This window comes from Dermacentor andersoni, chromosome 11 (genome assembly GCF_023375885.2).
Source record: "Dermacentor andersoni chromosome 11, qqDerAnde1_hic_scaffold, whole genome shotgun sequence".
NCBI lineage: Eukaryota > Metazoa > Arthropoda > Arachnida > Ixodida > Ixodidae > Dermacentor > Dermacentor andersoni.
In genome coordinates, this window is record NC_092824.1 from 97,019,057 (window position 1) to 97,045,872 (window position 26,816).

The 26,816-nt window shown below is 42.5% G+C and overlaps 2 protein-coding genes and 1 long non-coding RNA gene across 4 annotated transcripts in view; 2 read left to right on the forward strand and 1 right to left on the reverse strand.

Moving 5' to 3' along the window:
* The first annotated feature begins 6,818 nt into the window (after nt 1-6,818).
* Nucleotides 6,819-7,695, forward strand: LOC126539118 (alpha-crystallin A chain-like). The gene has a single exon (XM_050185847.3). The coding sequence runs from the start codon at nt 6,950-6,952 to the stop codon at nt 7,484-7,486; it is 537 nt and encodes a 178-aa protein (XP_050041804.1). The 5' UTR covers nt 6,819-6,949; the 3' UTR covers nt 7,487-7,695.
* Nucleotides 7,696-14,499: 6,804 nt separating this feature from the next.
* Nucleotides 14,500-26,816, reverse strand: part of LOC126539124 (zinc finger protein 711-like) — a 46,429-nt gene continuing 34,112 nt past the window's right edge. For both annotated transcript variants that reach the window (XM_050185853.3, XM_055075196.2), the window contains 5 exons: nt 22,748-22,799; nt 21,302-21,561; nt 20,245-20,601; nt 17,465-17,833; nt 14,500-14,794 (listed from right to left, as the gene is read on the reverse strand). In XM_050185853.3, coding sequence (XP_050041810.2) covers nt 14,729-14,794; nt 17,465-17,833; nt 20,245-20,601; nt 21,302-21,561; nt 22,748-22,799 — 1,104 coding nt within the window. In that variant the 3' untranslated portion in view covers nt 14,500-14,728. The remainder of the gene's footprint in view (nt 14,795-17,464; nt 17,834-20,244; nt 20,602-21,301; nt 21,562-22,747; nt 22,800-26,816) is intronic.
* The window catches only part of LOC140214073 (uncharacterized), a 28,471-nt gene continuing 19,284 nt past the window's right edge, over nt 17,630-26,816 (forward strand). The window contains exons 1-2 of the long non-coding RNA XR_011890992.1: nt 17,630-17,713; nt 20,467-20,610. This is a non-coding gene — a long non-coding RNA (uncharacterized lncRNA). The remainder of the gene's footprint in view (nt 17,714-20,466; nt 20,611-26,816) is intronic.

Consider the following 26,816-nt stretch of genomic DNA (forward strand, 5'->3'; position numbering starts at 1 on the left):
AAGCTGAATTACCATACATATGCAAACATGCGCTTATTCTAGCGCTCAAATCGATGTAGGCGTAATTTGCGTACTGTAAGTAAATACTCATAATTGCGCTATGAGTGCGTGTGGCGATCGAAGTATTTTTGGCAGAACGGGAAGCTTGGGAGAGATTTTTCGACGTGTCGTAGGAAATCTGAGTACAATATGTAACTTGTGCATGAATATCGTAGCTGTGAGTATAACGAAACGGAAACGGGACTTGTAACCACTTCAGGCTCTAACAAACGCACATTTTTTTTTCTGGGAAAACTTTCTTGCAATGGGTCATTGTATTTGCTTCACGTATTAATTTTGAAAACGGCTTATGGAAAAAAAGAAATTTCAAATTCTAATAAAGCTATTTGTTCATGTCGTAGCTTTATTGAGGTGTTGCTGTATATACTGTAGATGCATGGGCATGTTTTGACAGTGGCAACTGCTTTGCTTCGGCATGCATGAACTCGCTGCAGTGAGGCCAGACGGGAGATTCCTGTGAAGCAAACGGTTGAGGCCAGGTGACATTTCCTCTGCTCTTTCTTTTGTTGAAGTGTAGAAAAGGCGAAACGATAGTGAAGACTAAGACAACTTGTCTCCAGTGGGCGTCGAAGTCACATTTTGTGCATTAATGCATGCCGCGTTTTGCCATTAAGCTAGCACAGCGACTGCTCTCCCTTCAACCTTTCTTTGTTTCCTTTCATACTGATTAGTGGCACAAGGCGTATACAGAGGGGACATTGCACACAAACAAGAATCCAATCTAATGTGTTCGGAGGGTTGGAGCTGTGCTATGCCAGATCACTAGCCTTGGGCAATAGGCTCTTGAACACTCACTTCCATCATACTTTATTCGCACGGCATAGCTGCATCCGTGTTAATAACATGTATATTCCAAAAATGAGAAGGGGGGTTAACCGAGGGGCCCGATTTTTATTATTCATATCATGAGAAGCCAACAAGGACAACGTAGGGGAAATTACTTGTACTTACTAATTGAATTAAAGAAATGATAAATGAATGACGCATCTGATCCACTTTCATTGCCCTTCATTTATCATTTCTTTAATTCAATTAGTAAGTACAAGTAATTCCCCCATGTTGTCCTTGTTTGTTGGCTTCTCATGATATATTCCCAGGATGTATTAGAAGACTAATAATAGCCAGTGGTGAAAATATGTGCATGCTGGTGAGGTAAATTTTAATGATAGGTGAGTATGCTAGCTTAGCAAAAGAGGTTTGACATGCTACCACAGGTTTAATATACAAGAGATCAAAGGACAAGAGAAAAAGTAAAGCACACGCATCCACTCGCACAAAACCTCATAAAGGGGATGCAGTGAGCACCATGAAATGAACAAAGTAAAAATTTAAGTGGAGCTTCACACCAACAATTACCAAAATGTTATTCATCTCAGTGGAGCAGCCAAAACGATAAGAGAGTGATAACATTTCGTTTATCAATGGTGCAACAAAGCTCCTCTTACCCTTTTGTTGATTTCGTGGTGCTCACTGCTGCCCCTTTCCCAGCTTTTGTGCCAGTGGATGCATGTGTCCACCCATCCAGAGAACTATCTTTGTCCCTGTCTTTCTTGCACTATGTTCTGCCCAGTTAGCCAAGTATTTATTCTAGCAAATGTTCAAAATGTAGCATTTACCTTGACACAGCTGTTGATTGAAGCCTTTACTGGACAAGACAGACAGGATCAGTAGCTTTTCTTCTCTGTTTAGGATTTTTTTGAATAATTTTAACAAAGTGAGCAGCTGTAGCCATCGCCAGCATACGACAACCAGCGGCCCCTCTTTTTATTTCATTAAAACTGAAAAAATACCTTAAGAAAAAGCTAAGCAAAATAATTTAGTAGCTATGGCTGTGTGATAACAGTTAACTTGACTTTGGCCTACATGAGTACAGGTTATAACCCATACACTGGGTGATAACTCTGGAGAAGAAATGTCGCCTATGCAGCAGCAGAGCCAGCGTGTCGCCAGCAAAGTCCCATTCATTTTCCCGCAAGGAGCAGATTGTACCATCTCGCCTAAATCAACTAGTGATTGCAACGGTTTTTGAGCCGTGCCAATTCATTGCCCTGACAGTGCTGCATGGCATCCCGGTGAAAAGAACAGTCCTCTTCTGTGCACCTACCTTGCAAATGCCATGAGTTCTACAGTAAGCCAACAGTATGGTCTATGAACAGCTCCAATCACGAGTGAACTGGCCTTTTAGTTTTTGGCATGTGGAATATATCTCCTGTCAGGGAACTCTGCCACCTGTGACTGAGCTTGCATAGTTGCAGTGGACCTCTCGTCTCGTCCCCAGCACTGCAAGCAGTCAATTAATCAATCTCATTCCCAGGTAAAAAACAGAAGCATCACAGCATTCGTTATGGAACTCTTTGATGAGTTATGAGAGGGGCCCATATAATCAATACAAATAAAATAAGGAGCAGTAATAAGTAGGAATCTCATTATAACTTTTGCAAGACAGGTAACAAAAGCACGTCTGATTATTGTGACTTCAGTGTAAGGACAGAGAATATCGATATAATGGGTGAAATGAACTAACATATATACTGTTGTATCCAGTATGCATGGGCATTAGTAGCGCTAACTGCTGGCTGGTAGAAGGAGGTGGTGAAGGGATATGGGCATGTGCTTCAGCAGCGAATTGGTCACCACTCCACGGTTTGGCCAGTGTTCTGACCAATGTTCTGATGGCGGTCTTTCCGCATTTCGATGGGGGCGAGATGCGAAAACACCCGTGTGCTTAGATTTAGGTGCGCATTAAAGAACCCCAGGTGGTCCAAATTTCCGGAGTCCTCCACTACGGCGTGCCTCATAATCAGAAAGTGGTTTTGGCACGTAAAACCCCATAACCTATGGGGGTCTTTTTGATTTCCGGTGTCACTATAAAGAATGGAAACCTACTGTCAAATTCCAGAAAATCAGAGCCCAAGAATACCATGGAGGCCCTTCACTAGATCGCCTAGCTGTAACAACATTGTTCAGATGGTGTGGCTTCTAAATATGTGAAAAGGACAGAGTGTTGGTGGCACGTATCCTAGACCTCAACATCTGTGTCAAGTAAGACTAACAAAGACAGGACTCAATTATGAGACACTGGATGCAACAGTAAGGTCAGAGTAAGACCCCAATTAGTGGTACATTCCATTAAACTCTTTCTTCAGTACATGTCTGCCTAAAGTGTCACGTATTGCTCTACTTTTTTCTAATGATTGATTTGTGGGGCTTGACGTGCCAACACAAAGCTATGAGAGAGACTGTAGTTCAGGATGCCTGGTTATGTCAGACTAAAGTGTTCGTTAAAAATTGGCATGCCAAAACCACTTTCTGATTATGAGGCATGCCGTAGTTGGGGACTCCGGAAATTTGGACCACCTGGGGTTGTTTAACGTGCACCTACATCTAAGTACACGGACGTTTTCGCTTTTCGCCCCCATCGAAATGCGGCCACCTTGACCGGGATTCGATCCCACGACCTCCTGCTTAGCAGCCCAACACCATAGCCACTAAGCAACCACGGCGGGTAAAAGCTGTTCTTTAACATGCCTAAGTACGTGAACGTGTCTGCATATCACTGTCGAAATGCAAATGCCTGCTCAGCAGCCACTGTGACAGGCAATTTTTTCTAATAAAGTAGCAAAGGTATTGGTGTTCTTAGCATTATTTATTTGTTACCTATAGCTGTGGACCATATATACATGTTCATACTATCCCCATGAGACAGAGTTTGTGCAAATATATTCTGTGAAGCATATGTTAGCAGAGAAGAGACTCAAGTACATTCATGAAAGCACTGCTTTTAGAACACTTGCTTCACATGTCTGTCTTGGTATCCCTTTTGATGTCATATTAGACAATTTCATCTTCCAGGCAGTTTACATGCTATATATGTCACGGTGTTCTAGATGGTTGGGTGCAGTTAAATAATGATAGGCTAATTGTACAGATATAAACCTAGCTTGCAAGGGTCCAGTTTTGAATGAATTGGCACAGCCTACTTTCTAGTATTCGGCACAAATAAGTTGACAACAGGACAGACAGAAGGCACATTGTGGTGTACTTGTGTAAGTCTTGTTTTCTGAATTTCCCTGCATGTCTCAAGTGTTTTATGCTAAACACTTGAAAAGATGCACAAATAGGTTTCATTAACCACAGTGCTAGTGTACAGCCTTATAAAACACGACTTGTTGGTTTTCAATACTTGTTGTTTCCTTCGTGTATTAATACATGGAATGGCCTTCCGGACTGCACTGTAGCAGCCCAAAATGTTAAAGAATTTTATACTCAACTAGAATTGTATTACAGGCAACGGGATAATTAAGAATTGATCATGCTTACTGTTATTCTTGCATTTCTAACAGACCTTACACGTGTATACTTGTTCATACTCCCTGTTATTTTGTGCAGTGGCGTAGCTAGGTCGTCTGGCACCCGGGGCCCATAGGTCTTCTGTCACCGCCCTCCCCCCCCCCCCAAGTGTAGCCGGCGGAAAGAGGGGTGTCTTCATATGTATATGACATCCCCCCCCCCCTCTGGCCCCTTGCACCCGAGGTCCCCGCCCGCCCCTGTTGCTATGCCATTGATCTTGTGCTTGACAATGCTGTATAATGTTGTATTGTCAGTGTTGGAATTTATCTTTTTATTTGACAATTCCTCTCCTGTAATGGCCCTCAAGTGAGGGCTACAGTATTCCTAAATAAAATAAATAAATTCTCAACTTTAACATTTCTGTTGCCTCATCCATGCTTACATGTAGCTCATATACACTCTGTGGCAACTGTACAGTAACTTTTCCAACCATAAATTAATTCTTAGCAATGCACCTTAGCAATGCACTTTTCCTTTCGGGGCAAGAACAGCTTTTCCTTGAACAGTATTCATATCAATGCAGTTTCAGTAAACTTCAGTAAATAGGGAGATCAGCCTAATTCTTTGCATCACTGAGCACATATGAGTTCCACATGTTATGATGCCCATGCATGAATTAACATTTCTACAAGCTTATAATTATGGTAATATGTCGTGCTGCTTGCTTTATGCATAGCTATAGTTTTGTATACAACCACTGTAATAGAACTGGGCAGCCACAGGTTAGCTTATAGACATAGCTTTAGGCAAGCAAATTGGAACCAGAACGGGTCCATGGAATAATTAGGGGCTCGCCCAGGAGTTCTTGCGTAGGGGACGTCCTCGGCATGTAGGATGGGATGTCCGCTCTTGCTGCAACATACCTGGCATAAAACAATGTGCGACAACACCCACCTGCCTTTCCGCTGGTCAGGATGAACGAACATGCAGATTATGCTGCAATTTATAATTGCATATGCATATCAGAATGGCTGAAGAAATAATGCCAGCTTCAAACTCGGAGATTGGGGCAAGGTTAATTTGGGCATCTACACTATATATGGAAGGTGGCCTGGCCTGCCAGCCACGCTGTACAGACGCCAAATTATTGCACCTTATTGAATTCATTCGTGCGCAATATTTAGGTGCCGAACACTTAGTTGCGCATTTTCAGAGCTCAAAGAGAGAATAGTGTGTCGTCTCCTCACAGAAAACGTGCAGAAGCGTGCTGCAGTTGAGCGTTCTTAAAAAACTGTAGCTCCGACAGACGCAGCCAGTTAGCCAGCAAAAAGAAGCTCCCGCTAATAGTCTGGTCGGCTTCCGAGCTAGCTTGTAGCTGTTTATATTAGCTTGAATAATTTAGTCTGGACTAGCTAATTGGAAGAACTCTTAACACGTATACTAGCTCACAATTCATGCCAATTGGCGAAAAATACATGGTGTTCCCGACGAAAAGTGATCCATATACAGAGGTAAATTGATCGTGCAATTGATCCTCACTACAATAGTCCTTGTGAGTACCTGCTGGTGTACACAGCTAATTCATCTACTGAGCACACGTTAAAAGCTCGCAGCTTGATCTGAACAGACGCTGTCAGCGTCTTGAAGCATATATTATACATACACAGTCACTGATATGTGTAAAAATGCAATTCTGTCTTTCTGACCATTCTGCAACTATGCAATTCATTCATACAACATATAGAGCTCTTAAAAAAATGACAATTCTATGCGAAAACGCAGCTGGCCGCCATAATGATACATCCAATGTTGATATAAGTGCATAAACGCCTGAATGCGCGTAAACGTGTAAGTCACAGCGTACACCCGAGACCGTTTAAACTCTGAGCACGAGTAATAACCCCGATAAATCTCCAGCGATAACTCGATCGCCAGGAACAATATCGCAAAATACGGTACTCGCGCGTTTCCTCATTTCGATCGACTTTTATTTTTGTTGCGTAACCACGGCATCGTGACAGTCAACAATGCCCTAAATGACGCCTTCTCGGCTTGTTGCAGAAAGTATGTCACAAATAGATCATTACTTGGTGTCGTGACGTTATCCCTACGCTGGTTAACGCATGACAACACCACACATGCAATGTTTGCAACACCGTAAACATCCCAGTCGTTACTCGGAAAAACGCGTCCTTTTTTTCGTCAACGTTGAAGAATAAAAGAATATACGTCCGATATACACTGGTACGAATCGCAAGGAGAAAGAACAAGCAGGTGTCACAAGTTTATTTTGCAAAAATCGGGCACTTATTCGGCTAAACACGGCGAACATTCGAGAAAAATCGAGACGCTTCCCACCTGTTCCAACGCCGGCACACACCGGCACGCCCACCCGCGCGAGGCCCAGGCGTACCACGTGACAGAAATCAACCAATCACACCACTCCAGCGAGCGCACTTCTCGTGTTTTCTCGACGATCGTTCTAGAAACACGCGAAAACGTTTAAAAGCGACGCGAGCGCGCGTCGGCGATCAGAAACCGCCTGCTCTGCGAGTGAGAAGCAGCGAAAACGTGAAGTAATCACGCAATCCTGAGCGCCATGGCACTGTTTCCTCTTCTCAGCGGCAACAACCGCAACTACTGGGGCCCTTCGGACCTGGTGAGGCGCATCTTCGACGATGATTTCGGCGGCTCGTTCCTCGATGGCGAGCTCTTCGACCCGCCGTACTACCACCAGCGTTTCTACATCCAACCGCGCCACCAGCAGCAGTCCAACAACGCCAGCCTTGCCCAGCAGGGCAATTCTGTCGCCTGCACTCCGGACAAGTTCGCCATCCGCGTCGACACCCGGAACTTCACTCCGGAGGAGATCACTGTCAAGACGCAGGACAACTGCGTCGTCATTCACGGCAAGCACGAGGAGAAGTCTGACGACCGCGGCTGCTACGTGAAGCGTGAGTTCACCCGCCGCTACGTCCTGCCCGAGGACGTCGATCCTCAGACCGTCAAGTGTCACCTGCAGCCCAGCGGACTGCTGGCTCTGGAAGCCCCGCGCAAGAACGCACCCAAGGAGCAGCCGAAGGCCATTCCGATCAAGGTACAGCACGAAAAAGCTAGCGGCGACGCTAAAAAGTGAGCCGCCTTGCCCTGTTCGCGCTGCTCCTACGTGGACATTTGTGGTTTCGTTTTGAGGGCGGCGCCACGCAAGCCGTGTGCACAGGAGCAACCTCTCCTCCCTATGAATGTGTTCATGAAAAACTTTTCATTTGTGAGTCAAGAAGACTAGTGTGTTCATTCTCTGTACAAAAGTCATGGTACCTTAATAAAAACCTGTGTTGCACTTCAGCGTTAGCCTGTGCGTTGTTAGCCGCGTGCGGAGGCTGCGAAACTGCCGCATGTCGCGAGCAGACGAGGCCAGCTCCTTCCCCTCTGGCGCCAAAATTAAGCACCACCATCTTGAGCGCGTTGTCAAAGCGTTTCAACTTTTTACAGTTGTGGTGTGTCTAGTTGGTGCGTATACACCAAAGAGGTTAAATTATATGCTTGGCTTGGACGCGCGGTTAGTAAATGTAGCATCATGGGAGGTTTAATCTTTCAAGACCGACTTTACAAGCTCGGGCATGTGGAAACGATTCCGGAACTACGACAGAAAAGTTGAGCGGTCGCAATGCCGTAAGTACGATTGTTTAGGCATGTTCATTTAATCCCCTCAATGGCTCCTACCTCTACATAGGCAGGACAAAGTGCACTTGACGTTAGAACGCGTGATACTTGCCGATATAGGCCTTGTGCTAGGATGTTCGAAGAATGAATTGTCCAGAAGAATGGCGACCACGGCTAAATTGGCTGGTGAAAACATTTATTTTCGGAAGTACGGCGTTGCACATGCTACAAACACAAACCTAACAAGGGTGTATATAAAATTTCGGCTATATTTGGCTGTAGGTGCTGTGTGGCATTACCTTGACTATGAATACAGGCCGCTTTCCTGCATGCGTCTGGTAGGTTTCACATCTCGTAGTTGCATGCCCTGAATTAGAATCGCCCTGCGATGAACATTGCAGGTTCTTTCCTGTGGACGTGCTGTAAAACATTCCCATACGACTACAGATTTTGGGTAGTGCATGATTAACAATGACTAGATATCTGCTCTGTTTGTACACATTCCAACTAACATCAACTGCAAGTATAGCACTGCACAATTCAAGCGATCATTACATAAGCAAAAACTTCACATGTGTCTCAATACATATAATTCTCTATGATGTGCAACGAAACATCCAAACAAAACAACACTAGAATGTGGCAGTGACTAGCAATATCCTAATGGCACTAGTGACAGTGGGCTCAAAACTTAGCTAATACAACATTGGGATTTGTCATACAGAGCAATTGCGTACTTGGATAACAAAGCTGTATCAACTAACAAAATTTCAACGAAATACTCAAGGTAATGAAGATGAAAACATTGATATTGACCAGCAGTGGAGTAAAATTTTCAGCTATGCAAACACAAGTGTTATTTTTTACATAAAAAAGGACACTTCAATTTTCCCATTTAATTTACAAGCAAGCTATGTTGTAAAATAGTTGTGCAGGTAAAAAGGCACACTCTTGTTGTCTACAAACATCCAAGTGGGCAGTTATAAAACAGAACAAGGGTAGCAATCTAACAGTACCATAAAACATGAACATTTCAGTTATCACTGACTATATATTCAGGCCTACTGCCTGTTCTCTTGACACTGCGTGAGCTATCTCTACATAAATCTTTAACAGGACTTTTGCGAAACATACACACTGTTCCTCACAGCACGCCCTATACAGGTACCCAATCACTACTTTTGTTTAGCATTTGTTTCCATAATCCATGTAAAAAAATGTCTTTGCAAGAAACATTGATGGTAAACAATGAACTTTCCAAAGCAGCAAAAATGGTCTGTCCCAGGAGCTTTACCAATTGACTACAAGTTCTCACATGTGCAGCATCGTGTCTACAAACAACTACACTTCTAGCAGGCTCTTGCTTCTAATGTTCAAAGACAACAGTATATTAATGATATGGTGTGACAGAATATACAAATATAGTGTGTTGCAAGCACGTGTCAAAAACAAAAAAATGTGCCATGGGGATACAATGTATAGATCCTACCAAGACTACTGTTTGTGCATTATGTGAATGGTGCAGAGGTTTCTGTGTGAAACACCTAAGCATTTTATGGCATGAAATAGTTTAGATTCACCAAACTTCAACGAGAAACATAGTAGTGCTGGTCAGTGCACTTGTCTGGTGCTTGCCATGTTGTCTGCTTTGCTGTTACCATTTGTTCCAAGTAGATTCACTGACCTTCACACAGGCTTTGCATTTCTACTTTTCGAATCTTAAGATGTGAAAACTGCTGCATGGTAACCTGATTCTTCTTTTTCATAAAACATTCTCGTTACTTTTCATTGGCTTCCACTCAATATTTCATGAAGAAAGCCCTCAGCAGTGGCTGTGTATGTTACATGGCCAGATGCAAAAGGAATCAACGTCTTTGCATCTGGTTTCATGGAGGCCAGCCTTCGGACTGTTTCCCCTTGAATAGTGGTCACTGCAAGCACTTATTGAATACTGTTCTGTGAACACTTGCAGTGACACGTAGTTACTGAGAGCTGCTTTCAATAACAGTAGTAGCACTTAGGCTTTTCCCAGAACCAAACAAGTACCACTTCTTTCACTGATTGCTAAAAACAAAGATAAAAAATGAAGTATAATGTCTCATATTTTTCATGAAGCATAGGAAGGATCATGCAATGTAGGATAATTATAAAATTGCAACCATTGACGTGCACACACCTCTGCGGAGAAAGCTTTAAAAAAAGCTTTTTTTTTTCTTCGCCTATTCCTGTTCATCTCTACCCTTGCATTGCGGGCACTTACAATATGTTGCTGCTCATAACACCTAGCTGTTACCAATTCTTTCTTTTTGCAAGATGCATAACCTTATATTAAAGCCGTTACTGTAGTTAACCCATTATCGGCTTTCTCCTGTTTCGTTCCTACTTCCCATGCATTTCTACAGCATGTCGCATATTTCTTTGCACAATGTTTACTAAAAGCCAAGCGAAGGTTCGTGATTTGTTCAGCGTATTATATTATTTGGCTGAACAAAGCTTGCTTTAAAGAAAGTCCACTGTACATTAAACAGGTGCGAAAGGTGGATTATATGAAAACAGGATGAAACTGAGTGCAGACTTTCAAACGAGGTTTCATCATCAGATGCACAGAAGTAATGTAGTTGGTTTCTGCACATATAATAAAACCTCTGATGGGAATAGACCATTCTACTATAATAGTGCATTCCACGACAGCTCTTGGCTCAGAATTATTATTCTTTACAAAGTCAACGTGTGCCAGCTTGCTCATGTACGAGTAAGGTAACGTTTGAATAATAGTAAAGTGCTTGACTTTCCAGTACTTTGCACAATGCTTTCTGTGTCATTAACACTCTGGAAGTATGCTAATAACTGAGTATAATTCATTATATTGAGGCTGACTAGATTGTTTCAACACTGTAACATGTGGGCTATCATGCTGGAATAAAACGCAAACCATAAGTAAAGAAGCAGATCACCTCTTGTGCTTAATTATTTAATGACAATCTGTGGTTGCGGTGTAACTGGTTCCCATGGCCCAGAAATTAAGCATCTGTGAATGAATTAAGACACACCTCTATAAGAGAGGGAGATGTACTTTCTAGTTTGTTATCTTGCGTTCACCTTTCATTCTGGCATGATAGTGGCACGAGAGCATCACTCATGTGTTTCCCTGTTCATATGTTTTTCAAGTATGTACATCAGCAGCAGAGAACGCTGAACATGTTCCAATTGGATCATACAATTTTGGTCACACATTTTCTTTCCCAAGTGTGTGTGTGTGTGTGTGTGTGTGTGTATATATATATATATATATATATATATATATATATATATATATATATATATATATATATATATATATATATATATATATATATATATATATATATATATATATATATATATATATATGTTTCTAACACTGTTTTCACAATGCGTCTCCGACATTGTGATGTACCTTGAGGAGCCGCAGTCAATGTTGCTGCTTATTTGATGGCAGGAAGGTTTCGCAACTCTAACTAAAATCATTAACAACCTCACACGCCTGAAACTTAAATGAATGGCAATGATTTCCCACGCTGTTTGCAATAATTGACATTCTAAATGCAAGCAGACACTTTGCTGCTGTTAATTTCTATGAACATGTAACACTTTCTGCCATAGAATACTTTAGCTGATGGTAAATTTTATGGCATTCCTTTGGGGGAAACTGACAGTCCCAGACCTGTATCTTGAAAAGTAGACAGCAGATGTAACCACACTGGGAAAATGGTAAATGTTCCCTAATGTTTTGCTCCAGCCATGTTTCAGAAGCCCGGCCTAACCACGAACATAGATTTAAAGAATTTCAGTGTCTCCATTTTTATCGTAAATTTTTAGTGGTTAAATAAAAAGAGTGCCTTGACTTAGAAGGCACCAAAAAAATTTTTCTCACCGTGTTCAAGGCAAAAGTGGTAAATAATATTGCAAAGAAATGCCATAACATTTGTGAAACTGTAGTCTCCAGTTACCAGCAATGCCACATATAAAATGTTAGGGTAACATTTGTACTGCTGTGACTGAACTTCCTCTGGTGGTCAAGCTCCCAACAACAACAACAACAACAGCTGTTTTTGCACTTTTCATCATTCATAAACCAGTTTGGATCAATGAAAACACTCTCATTATGTAGCACAAACTGCTGACCATGGTATGGACATTTCGGATAGATAAACAGTCAGCACCAAATGTTTATGGACCGAGGGTTTCTTGAAAAGCTTATTTTTCAAGCAATTTGTGCCTTCAATCAGTACAACTGTACATCATTATATTCTTTGCATATTAGTAAGCTCTGTTATTATGAAATTGCATCCAACATGGCAATGCCTTCATTATATCCGATATTTGTTGTAAAAGCATAGGTTTGACACATGCCAATATCAGCTTGAAAAATTTTAGATTTACTTTGTTATATAAGATAATTCATTATATCCATATTCATTATATTGAGGGTTGATGTACTATGACATGTTGGAAATTCAAATTCCAGGATGCTGAAATATTCAGCTCTTTTCTTGAGTCCTGTGGTCTGCAAACTTTTGATGCCAACTTACCTATAGAATGATAAAACTTTGAAAACATGGGCCATCAGGCCATAGACCTTTCGGGTGGTAAAAGCATGGTGTATTGTGTCTGCCATTTTGTATGTTCTCACCTGTAGATGTGGTTTTATCATAACAGTCTTTAAGGATTAAGAAATGAAAGGCTGATAATAATGGCCTCGAAGGATGGGAATAACTTCACTTTGTATTGTTACAAATGATTATGGGGATTCGTAATAGCATTATCAGTTAATTATAGTGCAGTATGGGTCTGGTCTCGAGACGGTACCCAGTACTATACCAAGGTGAATATCAACTGGTCGCATGCATGCACAATGACACCGTGCCTTTGCTGCTTGTCGTACTGTAACAACATGGACTGTTATAGCAAATTTCTGCAACACACTATTTAGTGACGCTCATTTAACCATTGTACACGCAAGTTAATGCACCAAACAGCTCTCCAGGGTCGTCTTATTTCTTTGTACAGTGCATGACGACTTTTGCTTTGTACTCAACACTTCACAAAAGTTATTTGTTACCTTTGTCCCTTGTACCATATTTGTCTTTAAGTCCACTTCAGGAGTGACAGCAAATGTCTTATAATAGGTGTAGCAAGTCTATAATAATGCTGCAACCTCTGCAGATAGTGAGCGAGAATACTTCTTTTCTTGTACATCACCAAAATGCTAGCGGTGCTACACAATACTGACTTCACAAACCTGAAATAGCAGTAGCTGTGAGTGAAGTTAAGCATTTGAAGCATGGGTACATTTTCGAAATTATACATTCAGTTTTGGACTTCAAGGGGACACTAAATGTAAATACAATGCTAAGTAAGCTTTGTAGATTATATGCATCTGCAATAGTAATGTATAAATCATAATGTGACAGCAGGCTTGATATGCCAGAATATTTTTTCAAAAATGCAAGAAGGTTGCAACACTACTCTAAAGTTCCTGCGTCTACTTCCTCAGACAGCAGGCATTTTTGATAAAATCTCTTTATGGGTAGCTACATGTTTACTGATACTGATTACGAAGCATTTGAAGAAGTTCTGTATGACCTTTGTTGACTTCCTTTGCACAAAAAGGACCTAAATGTGTGAAGTTACTTTAAAATATATGACATCACACAAATGGCGTCATTGCTGCCATTGGGCAAAATAGTCCAAAAATTGCAACGTTTGTATACATTTCTCTTTCAATAAGCGATCTTTTTCTGGTAAAGAAATACTGAGAGAGTTTTGAAAGGGGTAATCTGTCCATCTTGACTTGTTTAGTATATTTCTTTAGCGTCTCTCTAAGTGCTCGATTAGATGCGCAAACTTACCTCTTGGATGCAAATGTGAATTTGGATAGCACAAGGTGGTTGAACAAACTTCATTGCAAAACAATTTTTTTGTGACACTAGTTGCAATCAAACTCTGATGCTGGCTAGGCTGGCTTTGATTCTCAGCAGGCTAGGCATATGCATGCGCCCTTTTAATGCAGCTTGACAAATAAGGATATTTGGTTAGGACAACATAGTTCATGGCGAAATAATAATGTTGCAAGACTAGTTAATATACAGTCAAGTCTGAAACTTGAAATTAGATAGGACAGGGTAGTTGAATGAACTTCATGGCAAAATAATTCTTCTGTAAGACTAGTCAACGTACATTCAACTCTGAGACTAGTGATAAGACCAGTCAAACTTTGGTTTTCAACAAGCAACATGGTTATGGGAACTTCAATACTCTTAATACTCATTTCTATATGGCATGTATGTGCCCTTTGACTATTTCAGCACAATGACATGCACAAGCTCACCTAAATGACTGATGAGCTGTGCTGTTTTGGCATGTGACAGACAAACAAAACAAAAATAAACAAACAAAGTAACACTTGGAAGATGCTCAGTTGCGCTAGTGCAACAAACCAACAAAAAATGATAAAAAATTGGTTTTAAACATCCAACAAAACATATATGCAGAATATAATGCCCATCTGCCCGCTAAGTTTCTGAAATAACAGTTCCATGACGGCAGCAAGGTTTGCAACATGAACATCAGTATATGGGAAGCTGAAACAGTCATGTAACAAGTCCGTAGCTCAGTGTTGTAGAGCATCACCATGTGGTGTTGAGAGCCAGCTATATGATCTTTGCATCCTTCTTCAGGTCCCCGATACAGTCGACGGCACTATGGTGTCGCCTGGTAGACTTCCGTCCCTTGGCTTAACCTGTTTGAGAAACAAGGACAGCTGTTCATGGGTGATCATGTACAACATAAGGCATTAAAGTCAATTTTCCATAGTTATGGGAGGACCTCAATTTTTCATCTATCGGAAAAAGCTAGCTTTAAGAAAATTTCAAAGAGGAATCAAGCACGCCATTAGAACTGAATGTTTAAGATAATCAAAGCACTACTGAACAGCCAAGCATTGAACAATGTAGAATTTTCTGATAATTGGACTGGTGGCCATTCATATTAGCTGAACTTCAATATTAAAACAGTACTTTTAAGTACTCATTCTTTCCTTGAGTAGTTACAAGCTCAATGCTGATAAAGTTTATGTAAAATGAGTTAAAGAAATTCCAGGGTCTTCTAGGAGCTATGAAGTGATTGCGATGCATATCGTTAGGCTTTAAGGGGTTTACATGATTTTAGTTACACAGCAACTTCCTAGCTACTGGACTTTCCAGGCAAAAACAAGAGTCAACATGACAAGTAGTTGGTTCTCCGTAACTTTTGGTTGTGCTAAGCCCTGTGACTAAGGTGACTGGATGGATTGCTTTGCGGCACCCCATAGTCCTGGTGGGGTTGCCAGCACAATGTGTATGCCGGAATTTCCGTGGTTGTTATGGAGATGTCAAGAAAGTATTAGAAGTAAGCTTTACCTTGAGGCCAACTCCAACTTTTTTTTTATTCCAGTACATGTAAAACAGGGAAATGCTCTCATAAGACAACTGCTGAATTGATTTGAATAATATTTAATTGTTTAATTTAAGAGAGAAATATGAAACATATTTAGTGTAGGGAGATTTTGATTTATGGCCTTGAATATTTTGCCACTATTGCTGAAAATATTCAAGAACGTTTGTAAAAGAAATTATGGCCCACATAAAAAATGCACTCCTCACACTATAATTTAATGTTTCTTTTTTTTTAGGTCAGAGAAACCTCTTCAAATTTAGTGCAGTATATGCCCAGCAACACATTTCTCTGTTCTGATGTATTTAGACAGGAGTTCCTCAACAAAAGCTTCCTCTCAGCTGCTTCCCCTAACAAGCAGTTATGTCTCGCTAACAAGCAAATAGTTCCACAAACAACGGTAATGGCATGTATCCATTTAGTTTAGCTTCAGTATCAAAAATATTTCTTCTTGCTCAAATTTTTTTTGTGTGCACTTGTGTTCAGAGTGCAAAATTTTGCAAGAAGGTTGCTCTATACCTGCACTATCCGAACCTGGAGCTCTTGTGCAATCTGAAATTTTGTTGCAGTTGGCTTTACTGACAGAAGATTCTTGTCTGGTTTTACTTCTTATTTATTTCTTCAAAGATAGCTGTTGAGCGAGTAATTACACTGTGAAGCTTCAATTCCTCGAGAGTACAACAAATAATTACTTTACACTTTAATGCAAGCACTTCAAAACACTTACCAAGTGCAGCATGGCAAAGCGGGAGACTATTTACGTCACCTAAACCCGATGTGGTGGTCTCATAGTACCAGACACCACTGACATGTACACACACGCACACTATGAATGTGCTGCCCAAAACTGCGTCCATTCCGCAATTGGCGGGACAAGACGGGTGAGCAGACTCCTCTGCGTTCCTCATAGAGGAGCCCAATTGGAAGGGCCAGTTTAGCAGCTTTCGGTGACGCAGTCATTGCATGGCATTCAACCACTGCACTGGACTGACTAATGGGCTATTGAGTTCTTTGTGACACAGTGTGACCGCCACCTCAGCGTTGGCTGACGTGAACAGTCTTCTTTCTCATGTCCAAAACCACGCTGAACTTGGCATCCGTTTCGAACGGGCCTTATAAAAGATGCTGTAATTTATTATTTGTGGTGCTCTTGAAGAATTGAGGCTTTGTACCATAATTAAATAGTCGAAAGCTACTTAAAAAAACGAAAAGCGATACACAAAATTTTTGGGTCAGTATTACATGATGCGTTAAAACCTTGGTTTGGGTGATTAGGTTCATGTGTATATTGACTGTATTCTGGCTTTTAAAAAAAATAGAAACATTTATAGCCATATATTTATAGTTATGTCCCTTCATCACTTATGTCCTACTATTTTCTTTGTCTATATTATTGCAACTTTTCTCTCCGTTAATTTTTATTGTAGCCTGTATCTTTCCCATGGCTGCGGGACAGCTCTGGTGCCCACTGGGAAGTGAGGCAGTTACAATGCATCACTTCCCAGTGAGGCATTTTAATTTGTTCTGGGGGTCATATAGGTTCTTACTTAGAAATATTTGACGTGCTATAACTTTGGCCCAAATCAGTCTAGAGCATTCATTCCTGTATAACTGTGAACTTCGATCATTCAACATCATTTCAATATGCCAGTCTCCTTCATAACAACGAGCATTTCGTAGAGAGCTCACCTTCAACATAGTCCACACATAAAACAAATTTCTTTATAGCTTGCCAGCTACTTGATGCTAAGAAACATCAATTGCATATTTGTAATCAGCAAGTCAAAATACATAAGTAATGCACATTTGATAGAAAAGCCCATATAAATAAAGTATTTAATTCCTTAAGTAAACAGAGATTTTCGTTTAAAAAATATGCAAGCTATCAGGGCTGAACTTGGGAATTAGGCTTACTCGTCACAGTTGGACTCGCTCCGAGCTGCCAAATTATAAACTGCGGATTCATGCGAGAGCTCACGTTGACTGCTGCTCTTGCAGTGGCTCCCGGCTTTCGGCCATGTCGGGGGGTGCCGTCGTCGTCTCCCCCGTCCAGGTCGTCGCACTCCATGCCATGCTGCGAGCGGACGTGCTGCCTCCATTGGGTGATGACGAGGAATCCGCGATGGCACAGCGCACAGACATGTGGATACTCGCGGGTGTGGATGCAGATCTCGTGGCGCTTCATGTTGCGCAGATGGCTGAAGCGCAGCGGGCAGCGTGGACATTGGTAGGGGCGCTCGCCCGTGTGTGTCCGTAGGTGCACTGTCAGCGCCGAGTTGTGCACGAAGGTCTTGGTGCACTGCGGGCACGCATATGGCTTCTCCTGCACATGCGTTCGCAAGTGTACCTGCAAGCAAAAATAGAAGTGCTGTGCTTGAGGATTGGAATGTTTGGAATAGTTACATGGTGCAGGAGAGGAAAGCTGCCTGCCACTTTGAACGGCACTATTTGCCAAGTTTGAGTTTGTTTATTGTCTAAAGCCGTACAATCGATTTGCTCGTGAGGTAAGACTAGTATAGGAAGAGCTAGTCCCCTTATTGGCTTTTGGTCTCGTGTGGCACGACTAGCTGCAGTGACTTCATAGTAAGCACACAGTGGTGAACACATTTGTATGCAGATCAGACATACACATACAGCAGAACCTCATTTATAACTATGGTTCGGTGTTCTTGGACTTATTTTCCCCGAGATTTGGCGTACTTTCAGTTTTGACTGCCACCCGAAAATTTGCTAGTAATGCGATAGCCTTTAGGACCCCATGTTGCAGAAGATCCGGTGTCGGCGTTGGCGGCGGCAGAGTTGTCAATGAGCGAAAGTTCCCACATACATTTAGGTATCCGTATATGCCACGCCTTGCTGTACGACATGCGATATATGCCGGTTAAATTGCCTGACCATTCTATTACTAAAGTTGCTCATACCTTGTGTTACATTTGACAAACTTATTCCTCGGAATTTTGAGAATAACAGCTGACAAAAAAAATTTCATGAAGCAAAACAACGACAGAGCATGCCTATTGAGTTAAATCTTCTCAGACTTAAATATTGAGAGTACGAAACGTTAGCAGAGACCTGAAAATGATGTAATTTTTTTGGCACGGCTGTGCGCTATCTCTGAAATCGGCTCACGCAAGAGGCCGCATTTCTACCAGAAAGCTTGCCTTCGTGCATAGCGTTCGCCGCCAGCGTTTCCCGGTAAACATTACGGTTACATAAGCCGCAAATGCTGGGAAGTGCGAGAAGCAGTCAGGGATCTTCGAATGCAATCATGTTCCACTGCTATCACATTCTACTCTTAAAGGTGAAGCTTGAGCGTCCTCCAAGTTTTTATTTGTTTACTATATTATTTTAGCTGAATGTTAAACAGTGCTTTTCAGTGAATAACTTTTTGTGTTAAGTCAACCATTTTTTTTCTCTTGACGCTGAAATGTGCTATATTACTGCAGATTCTGCTCTTCAAAACTGTAGTGACATCCAATACACAGAATAGCAAAGTTCTCAGAAGCAGTCTAGAGCAGTCTGAACTGAGGCAGTCAGACACTATCAGTCAAAAACACTATCGGCCACACACTTTGATGTGTCCTATCTTGGCACACTGTTAGGCACACTGTTAGTTGTATACTTGGTGAGTCCGATGCCAAGCCATTTCATGAAAGTTATTGTTTTCTCAAAAAAGATTGCTCAAGAATACCACCTCTGCTGTCATGCCACGTGTAACCAAGAGCCAATCGACGGATTAGGTTTTCCTTTAGATGCAGAAGTGATCGTATTCCCAAAAGTGATTGCCTAAGAGACCGCCGAAGCAATGATGAACAATATGCATGGTGAAAACAGCCACTTACACATCAGGCAGGTACATATTAAAAGAAGGTGCCCACATAAAAATATTTTTCACAATACTGTAGAAATTGTCCAGGGCAAAAAAGAAAAGAAAGCAATCTGACAGCTAAAGTGACACAGCTAAAGTAAATGCTAACTGGGATAACAATACGCTGCATGTCTACAAACAAGGGCAGACAGTGCAGGTAAAAAGAGCATATTACTATGTTGACACGTTTGTTTTGCTGTTCACAGCTTTGAACAACAATTATAGCCAAGTATATACTTTTGAAACCTTGAACAATCTGTCATTTAAGAAGGTTCATGCTTGTAGAGCTTGTCAGGGCGTTTCTTGGCTGCACGAAATTTGATGCTAGCAGTGCTTTATCTTCATAATGTCAAGCTCTGTGTGTAGACAAGCCACGGAGAATGACAAGTTACAGAAAAGCTGCGGTGTGTGTTTATAAGCATCACTGTCATCAGCCTCACAACTTTTCGGATGTGCTCAGGGCAACATTTGCTGGTTTATCCTGAAAGCATTTCTTTTAGAGCTTGTTAAGGATGGCTGATTGTCCAATGAACATACACTGCAAGATGTTTTAAGGACATTTTGTTCTATGTTAAAGGATACCCTGCAATTGAAATTTTCATAACTAGTTTGGCTCATGAACAAAAAATTAAAAAGCACACTTTGTATAACGTCGCTTAGTAGAGCATGCAGCCTGATATGGAATTTTGATTTTGACTTGTTGGGAACAGCAGAGGATTAGGTGGTGTGTTGAAATTAGCAAATTTGCAGGCACAGGGTAAAGTTGATATGACGCGTGGGAGGGATAATTAGAAATTCTTTGGAGAGGCCTTCGTCCTGTAGTGGGCCTATGACGATGATTATGGTTAGCTAGCTTAAACTGTAATGCGTTTCCTGCTTCCATGTCTCACCTGCAGGTAGCTCGAGCAGGTGAAGCGGAGGCCACAGACGTCACACATGTATGGGCGTTCTCCTGTGTGTATGCGCATGTGTGTCCGCAGGTTCCCCGCGTACTTGTAGCTCTTGTTGCATTCGGGACACACGTTGCCACCTGTGCTGCCACTGTTACTGCCATCAGAGCCGCCACCACTCATCCCATCGAGCACATGTACCGCTTGCATGTGCCTTTGCAGGAACTGTCGCTGCGTGAAGGTCTCGCCGCACATCTCGCACTCGTGAGAGGTCTTGGCCGAGGCTGAAGTTGCCGAGTCACCTGGCATGCCACTGCTGCTGTTGTCACCACTAGTGAAGACATCGTTGTCCCCCTTCTGAAACAAGTGAGCGAGGCGTTTCATTGTGTGCCAGGGTCAAGACGTGGGCGCAAGTCAGCGATGGCATTCTTCAATGATAACTTTCAGGGATACAACCACTTCTGCGAGAATTCACATGACTCGGACGCGTTGGCACCTGTGAGCGAGAACATATCTGAAACCCTGCCAAAGTGCCTAGTCGTGTGAAATCTTGCGAAAGTGAACATACCCCTGAAAGTGATTGTCTGGGATCAACACCCAGGTGGTCTTCAGTAAAGTTTTTATGGTGCAGTAGTGTTTATATAATTCAACGTATGGTTAGGTGAGAATATAAAGCCTGTTTTTAAAAACCACAGTTAGTTTTTACAGTGTTTGCAAAGTTATTCCATTCTTAAGTTGGTGAGATGCATGGTTCTATAAGAATGAGCTTACAATTGTGTATTGAACATTTTTTTTTTCATTGTTTTTTGAAAAGGTTTGTTCGCATGACTTGCACTTTCTTTACATGATGGTTCTACTGTGACACCATGTTTTTTGGCACATAATGCTTGTGACAACCTTGTGAAAGTTAGAAGTTGATCAGGCACCCTCAAAATAGTTAAGGGGCTCAGAAGAAAGCTTCAACAAATTTGAAAGTGTGTGTCAGGTTAGCTGGTCAGCCAAGTCCATGATTTTTTTACCTATTGTGCCTAGAGATCACAAGCATGCTCGCACTTACCTTGTCGTGTAGGCGCAAATGTACCCGGAAGTACTTCTTGCGGGAGAAGCGCTTGCCACACGTCGGGCAGCGAAACGGTCGCTCACCCGTGTGCACAGGCAAATGCTCGCGCATGGTGGTTGCATTGTGGGTGGTGTATGGACAGAGCGGGCACTGCAGCGGCATGCGGCGGCCGCTCTTGGCCGCTGTTGACTGCGAAGATTGGCTCTTTGCGGCCGTCCCATCACCGCTGCCTCCACTTCCGTTGTTGTTTTTGTCCACTGCAGTTTGGAGGCAGTTATTTTCATTCATTTATTTACATCGAATTGTTAATTTTTATTTACTTGCACCATGAATGACTACATTGTAGTTTACGAGCCAGATGTGACCTTTCTCGTCTCTACTTGCAGCCAAATATTCACTTAGGCAGTTGCTGTCCACTAATATACGAATGCATGAAATAACTCGCTAGCTTTTGCCAAACTTGGCAGTTGCTGCAAACTTACCCATCTGCAGTTTTCACAAACCAGTAAGAGTTATCATAATAATAATAATAATAATAATAATAATAATAATAATAATAATAATAATAATAATAATAATAATAATAATCTTCTTCTTCTCATTCAGCATCATATTCTCATCATTATCAGATTCTGGACACTGAAATTCTGCCACATTGTTGAATTGGCCATCTTGTCAGCTACGGTTGGTTCAAAGGGTAGCTAGTCCCATCCTGAGTGGCTTAAAATGAAAAGAACACCATATATCCCTGTGCTATGTTTGGAGAACGAGCAATAAGAAGGCAGCCAATGGCTGTGAGGCGTAAAACTTCTAGTTTTGTTGTGGCTGTCAACCTTACGATGGGAGCTGCTTTGTGATTCTTTCAACATGTGTCTGCCCAGCCAACACTTATTTATGTAATTCCTAATACATCACCTCAAGGGCATTATGGCATGGGGGAGGCACTATGATGCCACTGACGCTGTTACCTTGTACAGGAAAATGTGTGCTATTGTATCACTGTCTGATGCTGAGTTGTCGGGTTAGTGGGGCCACTCAAGGTTTTAGTTTATAAATGGAAGAGACAAAATTCGAGATATAAACTCTATGAAAATTTTGTACCCTTTGCAGCTTAGCATGCCCCAAACAATACTCGTTGCCTATCTTGCATGCCTTTTCTTTCTTTAACCCCGCACAGCTGGTACTCTCAGTCACGAACCTGTGCGTCACGACACAACATGGCATTCTTGACAGGAAAGTAGTGACCGCTGAGTTCTCAAGGAAGAAAATGCCAGCAAGACAGATGATCATTACTGCCTGAGGATTAGGCAAACCCCCAAAAAGCGTACACATATTTTAGAGCATACTGCTGGAAGCAGTGTTCTAAGCAACCAATGTATATGTGAAGTTCGTAGGAGGTTCCATCCATTGTCTACTTCTGCGAGCGAGTGAAAAACTTCTTACCCAACGTATTGCCGCCCGAGCTTGCTTGATTGGTTGCCCAGGGTCCTGCAGTCTAAAGAAGTTTAGATGTCAGCGCACTGACCCTTGCATTTAAAGACATTCCTAGCTGCTCTACACTTCACCTAGCCCTTCTCAAGAATAGCAGTGCGTGCCACTCCTTGACTAAAGTGGTCGCTTTGTTTCACTGACACCCCATGGAAATTCCTGACTTAAATTTTTCTTGTTGGGCACTGCCAGCACCTATTTGAGTGCACAAGCGTGAAGCTGCATCCCTAAGTAACTTCGCACTGTAGGGACCACTGATGAGCATTCTAGAATTGCAGTGTGTTGCTCATTTATTTACTCGTATCACTACATTTGCCGAAAGGGCATTATTGCAGGGGAGGCGTATTACAATATGTACAAAAAAAGGATTAGCACAAATATGTGTAGTAACACGAAGAAGGCCCAGGCCCCTGAATGATGTCGGGAAATGTGATACGCGAAAAGTATATGCAATGTGCGTATAAGTGTTGATCTTCTATGTTGCATTTTGCAGCATACTGATCTTGTGCCTGCATGCCAAAATATGTGCCAATTTTGTGAGCGCAGAAGTTGCCAGCATGCTTCGGAAAAGGTGAGGGGTAGTGGCATTGATAGGGAATATCTGTTGACAGGGCATATGAAACCCCTTGTAGCGTAATCAGCACCATAAATGGAGCGCGCAGAAGCCGATTATTCAGAGATTTCCTACGCATGACCTGAAGTGTGCATCTTTGCCAGTTCAAATCTAGCACCACATTGATAGCATGCTGGGACTTGCAGCCCACGAAGGGGGGGTGCAATTTAATATGAACATAAAGAACAAGTAAAAAATAAAATGTGTTCTGTTCAAAGAACAAAGCTATATAGGCATTAAAGTTGTTTTAAAGTGAAAATATGTAAGCATGATAAAAAATTAGACAGCTTTATTTAAGCGAAGTGCCAGCAGTGAAGGTGGCATCACATGCAATGGTGCCGCTTCGCACTTTTTGCCGATTGCGGTGGTGGCGGTTCGTTTGCGCTGTTCGTTTTCTTAAAGTGGTACGAGCGTTTGAGTGGAGAACTCCGAATTGTGTTTGCAGGAATGGCAGCAACAACACTGCTTTATTTCGGTTCGGTAAGTGAGAGAGAGAGAGAGAGGGCTCTTTATTAGAAAAACAGAGAATTTTGCCGGCGCGTATATAACCGCTGGCATGGTACTCTGTATAGGGATGGGGAATGGGATTGAAAGATTCCAGAAAAGAGTGGGAGAAAAAAAGGATAAAAGTAAATATGAAATGTCCGAGTGGACCTGATACTAATATTTACAGGTGACATGGCGGGTAAATTTAGGCTTTTGTATAGGAAGGATGCAATTTTTAAAGCTTTCCTATTTGACCAATTTCTGTCAGGTATTTGAACAATAAATCCAAAATCCGTCGCTGTTTTGGAGGGCCGGGCATTGGACCTAAGATGCTCGGTAACATTAACGGTTCGTGGCAAATCATGTCCATTTGGTGCTCAAAAAATTGTCTCTCGTCGTGGTACGCGGGGCATTCTAGTAATATGTGCTCAATTGTCTCTAAGTTGGGACAGTTATCACAGTATGGGTTAGTGGTAAGTCCCATGCGGTACAGATAATTGTTCGTGTATGCCACGTTCAGTCGAAGACGATGGTACAAGGTCTCTAAGTGTCGGGGAAGTGGTCGTGGAATTTTCGGTCTTATTTCTGGGTCAATGTAACGTAGGAAGTTATCTTGTTGAAGCGGCAGATTCAAGATGCGGTCTTTTTCTTGATAGGCATATTTTTTTGCCCTGTTTGAAGCGTTGGCTTTTGTAAAATATGTACTTTTGAACTTGCGGTATTGGAGTCTATTTCTGGCAGCTTCACCCACTCTTTCCTTTCCCGAAATGCCGGCATGGCCAGGTATCCACTGGAACTTTATGCAATGCCCAGAAATCTTAGCCCTGTGGTGAAGATAAGCAATGTCAAATGCTGCTGATTGATTATTGCAACGCTTGTGCCTGTTCCACATACTTTGTAGGGCTGCTTTTGAGTCTGTGAAAATCACCAATGTCTCTGGCGGCTGCTGTCGAAGTATATACCCTAGGGCCTCCTTAATGCCATATAGCTCCGCTGAAGTAGATGATGTCGCTCGCTCAAGACGAAACGAGAATCGTTGCCCTGTAGAGGGAACAAAAAGTCCGCATGATGAACGATGTGGAGTTGTAGAGCCATCTGTGAATATGTGCGTTGCGGCTGCGTATTCTTCGTGCATATATTCTAAAGCTATCTGATAAGTCGCTGCTTGAGGCATTTTCTTTTTCACACTGATTCCAGGTATATATGGCACGATTTCCAGTGGGGACAGTGTCCATGGTGAAATGTTTCGCGGCATAATTTGTGACGCCTGAGCAGGAATCGAAATAGATGTGCTTCCGACGGCCTGCCCAAAGCTAGATGTAGCACGGGTTCTGGAAATATCCTTTAAAAAGTGAGTCTTCGTATGAATGACGTGGCAGAGGTGTATCCGAAGTGTCTCCTGCGAACATAGCACTTCCAGAGGCAGGCATCCAGCTTCTGCTACAGTCCCCGAGCGGGACGACCCCTTCGGAAGGCCAAGACATACGCGAAGGCTGTTGTTTCGTGCTGCCTCGAGTTTTCTCTTGCTTATGGGATGTATTTTGTGCAGGATCAGGAGGTAATATCGTAGTGTTTTGTCGACGTAGGCCTTATGGAGGAGCACCATTGATCGGCAGTTGCTGCCCCACTGTGATCCGGCTAAAAATCGGAATACGTGCATTGCCGAGGAAATCTTCTCACTCAGTTTTTTCACTTGGGGCGACCATGTGAGGTTCCTATCGATTGTCACTGTTTCGTTATGTCTCGTATAGTGGACGATAGAACACTGGACTTTTGTTAACGGAGGTTAACTGGGTTTATTAAGCATGGAGTACACAGGAATGGGTGTGGTTACATGGAGATACAGAGAGTAGAGTGTCTTGAGACGGGGCGGCGGCCGACCAGCAGGAGAGGAGCGGGAGAGCCAGACGCAACCTGATATGTCATCTGCTCAGAGTTCATAGAGGAGGAGGGCTGCCGCGACGGTGGGAGCACGGTGGGAGCGGAGGTTTCAGAAGGGGCGCGTGGCCAGCACGTGCGGGATGGTGGCGCCATCTCTTGAGCCTTCTTCTAACATCCTTCCTTTTTTTGGTGATAACCTTTCAACCGACGACAAAATCCTCGAACCTCTTGGGAAGTCTTGTAATTCTTTGAGGTCTGATGGTGTTGCGGTTTGCCTGATTTGTCGCGCAGGTATCCTCTTCTGATTGCGGTGTAGTGTCGGGCTGTTCTTGTTGGCTTTTGTCGGCAGTCGCGGAAGGTATTGGTCTGATAAATACTCGGTTCCTTCGCGGCACGCTTTCACCAACTTGAAATTCATACGACCTTTCGTCAATTCTTCTAGTTATTGTCCCTTTGACCCATGTCCTGCCTTTCAGTGGTCGAACTGTGACCCTTTGACCTTCGCTTAGGCTCGGCTAATCCTTGGCTTGTCTGTTGTAGTACAACGTTGTTTTTTGCCTTTTCGCCTTTCTTTTCTCGCTCACGTCGACTGCTTTAGGTTGCAGTAGCTCCGATGGTGTTGGCAAAGTCGTTCTTGTGCGGCGACTCATGAGTAATTGCACTGGACTAGCGTCGAGTCCTTGCAGCGGAGTGTTTCTGTAATCAAGAAATGCCATTTGTGGATCTGAGTGGCTGTCTTCTGCTTTCTTGAGCAGCATTTTTGCCGTTTTTACGGCTGATTCAGCCATTCCATTGGAACGCGGGTATCCTGGGCTTGACGTTTTATGTTCGAAGTTCCAGCTTTTCGAAAAGTTGTCGAATTCCTCGCTAGTGAATTGTGGTCCGTTGTCGCTTATCAGGATTCTTGGTATTCCGTGTCTTGCAAAGTGAGACTTTAGTTTGAGTATTACTTGAGTGGAGCTCATTGATTTCAGTTGGTCCACTTCCCAAAAGTTGCTGTAGTAATCCACTGTGATCAAGAAGTTATTTCCGTTCAATTCGAAA

Excerpts from the sequence above, each read along its gene's own strand:
- LOC126539118 (XM_050185847.3), top strand. The coding sequence starts at position 6,950 with ATGGCACTGTTTCCTCTTCTCAGCGGCAACAACCGCAACTACTGGGGC.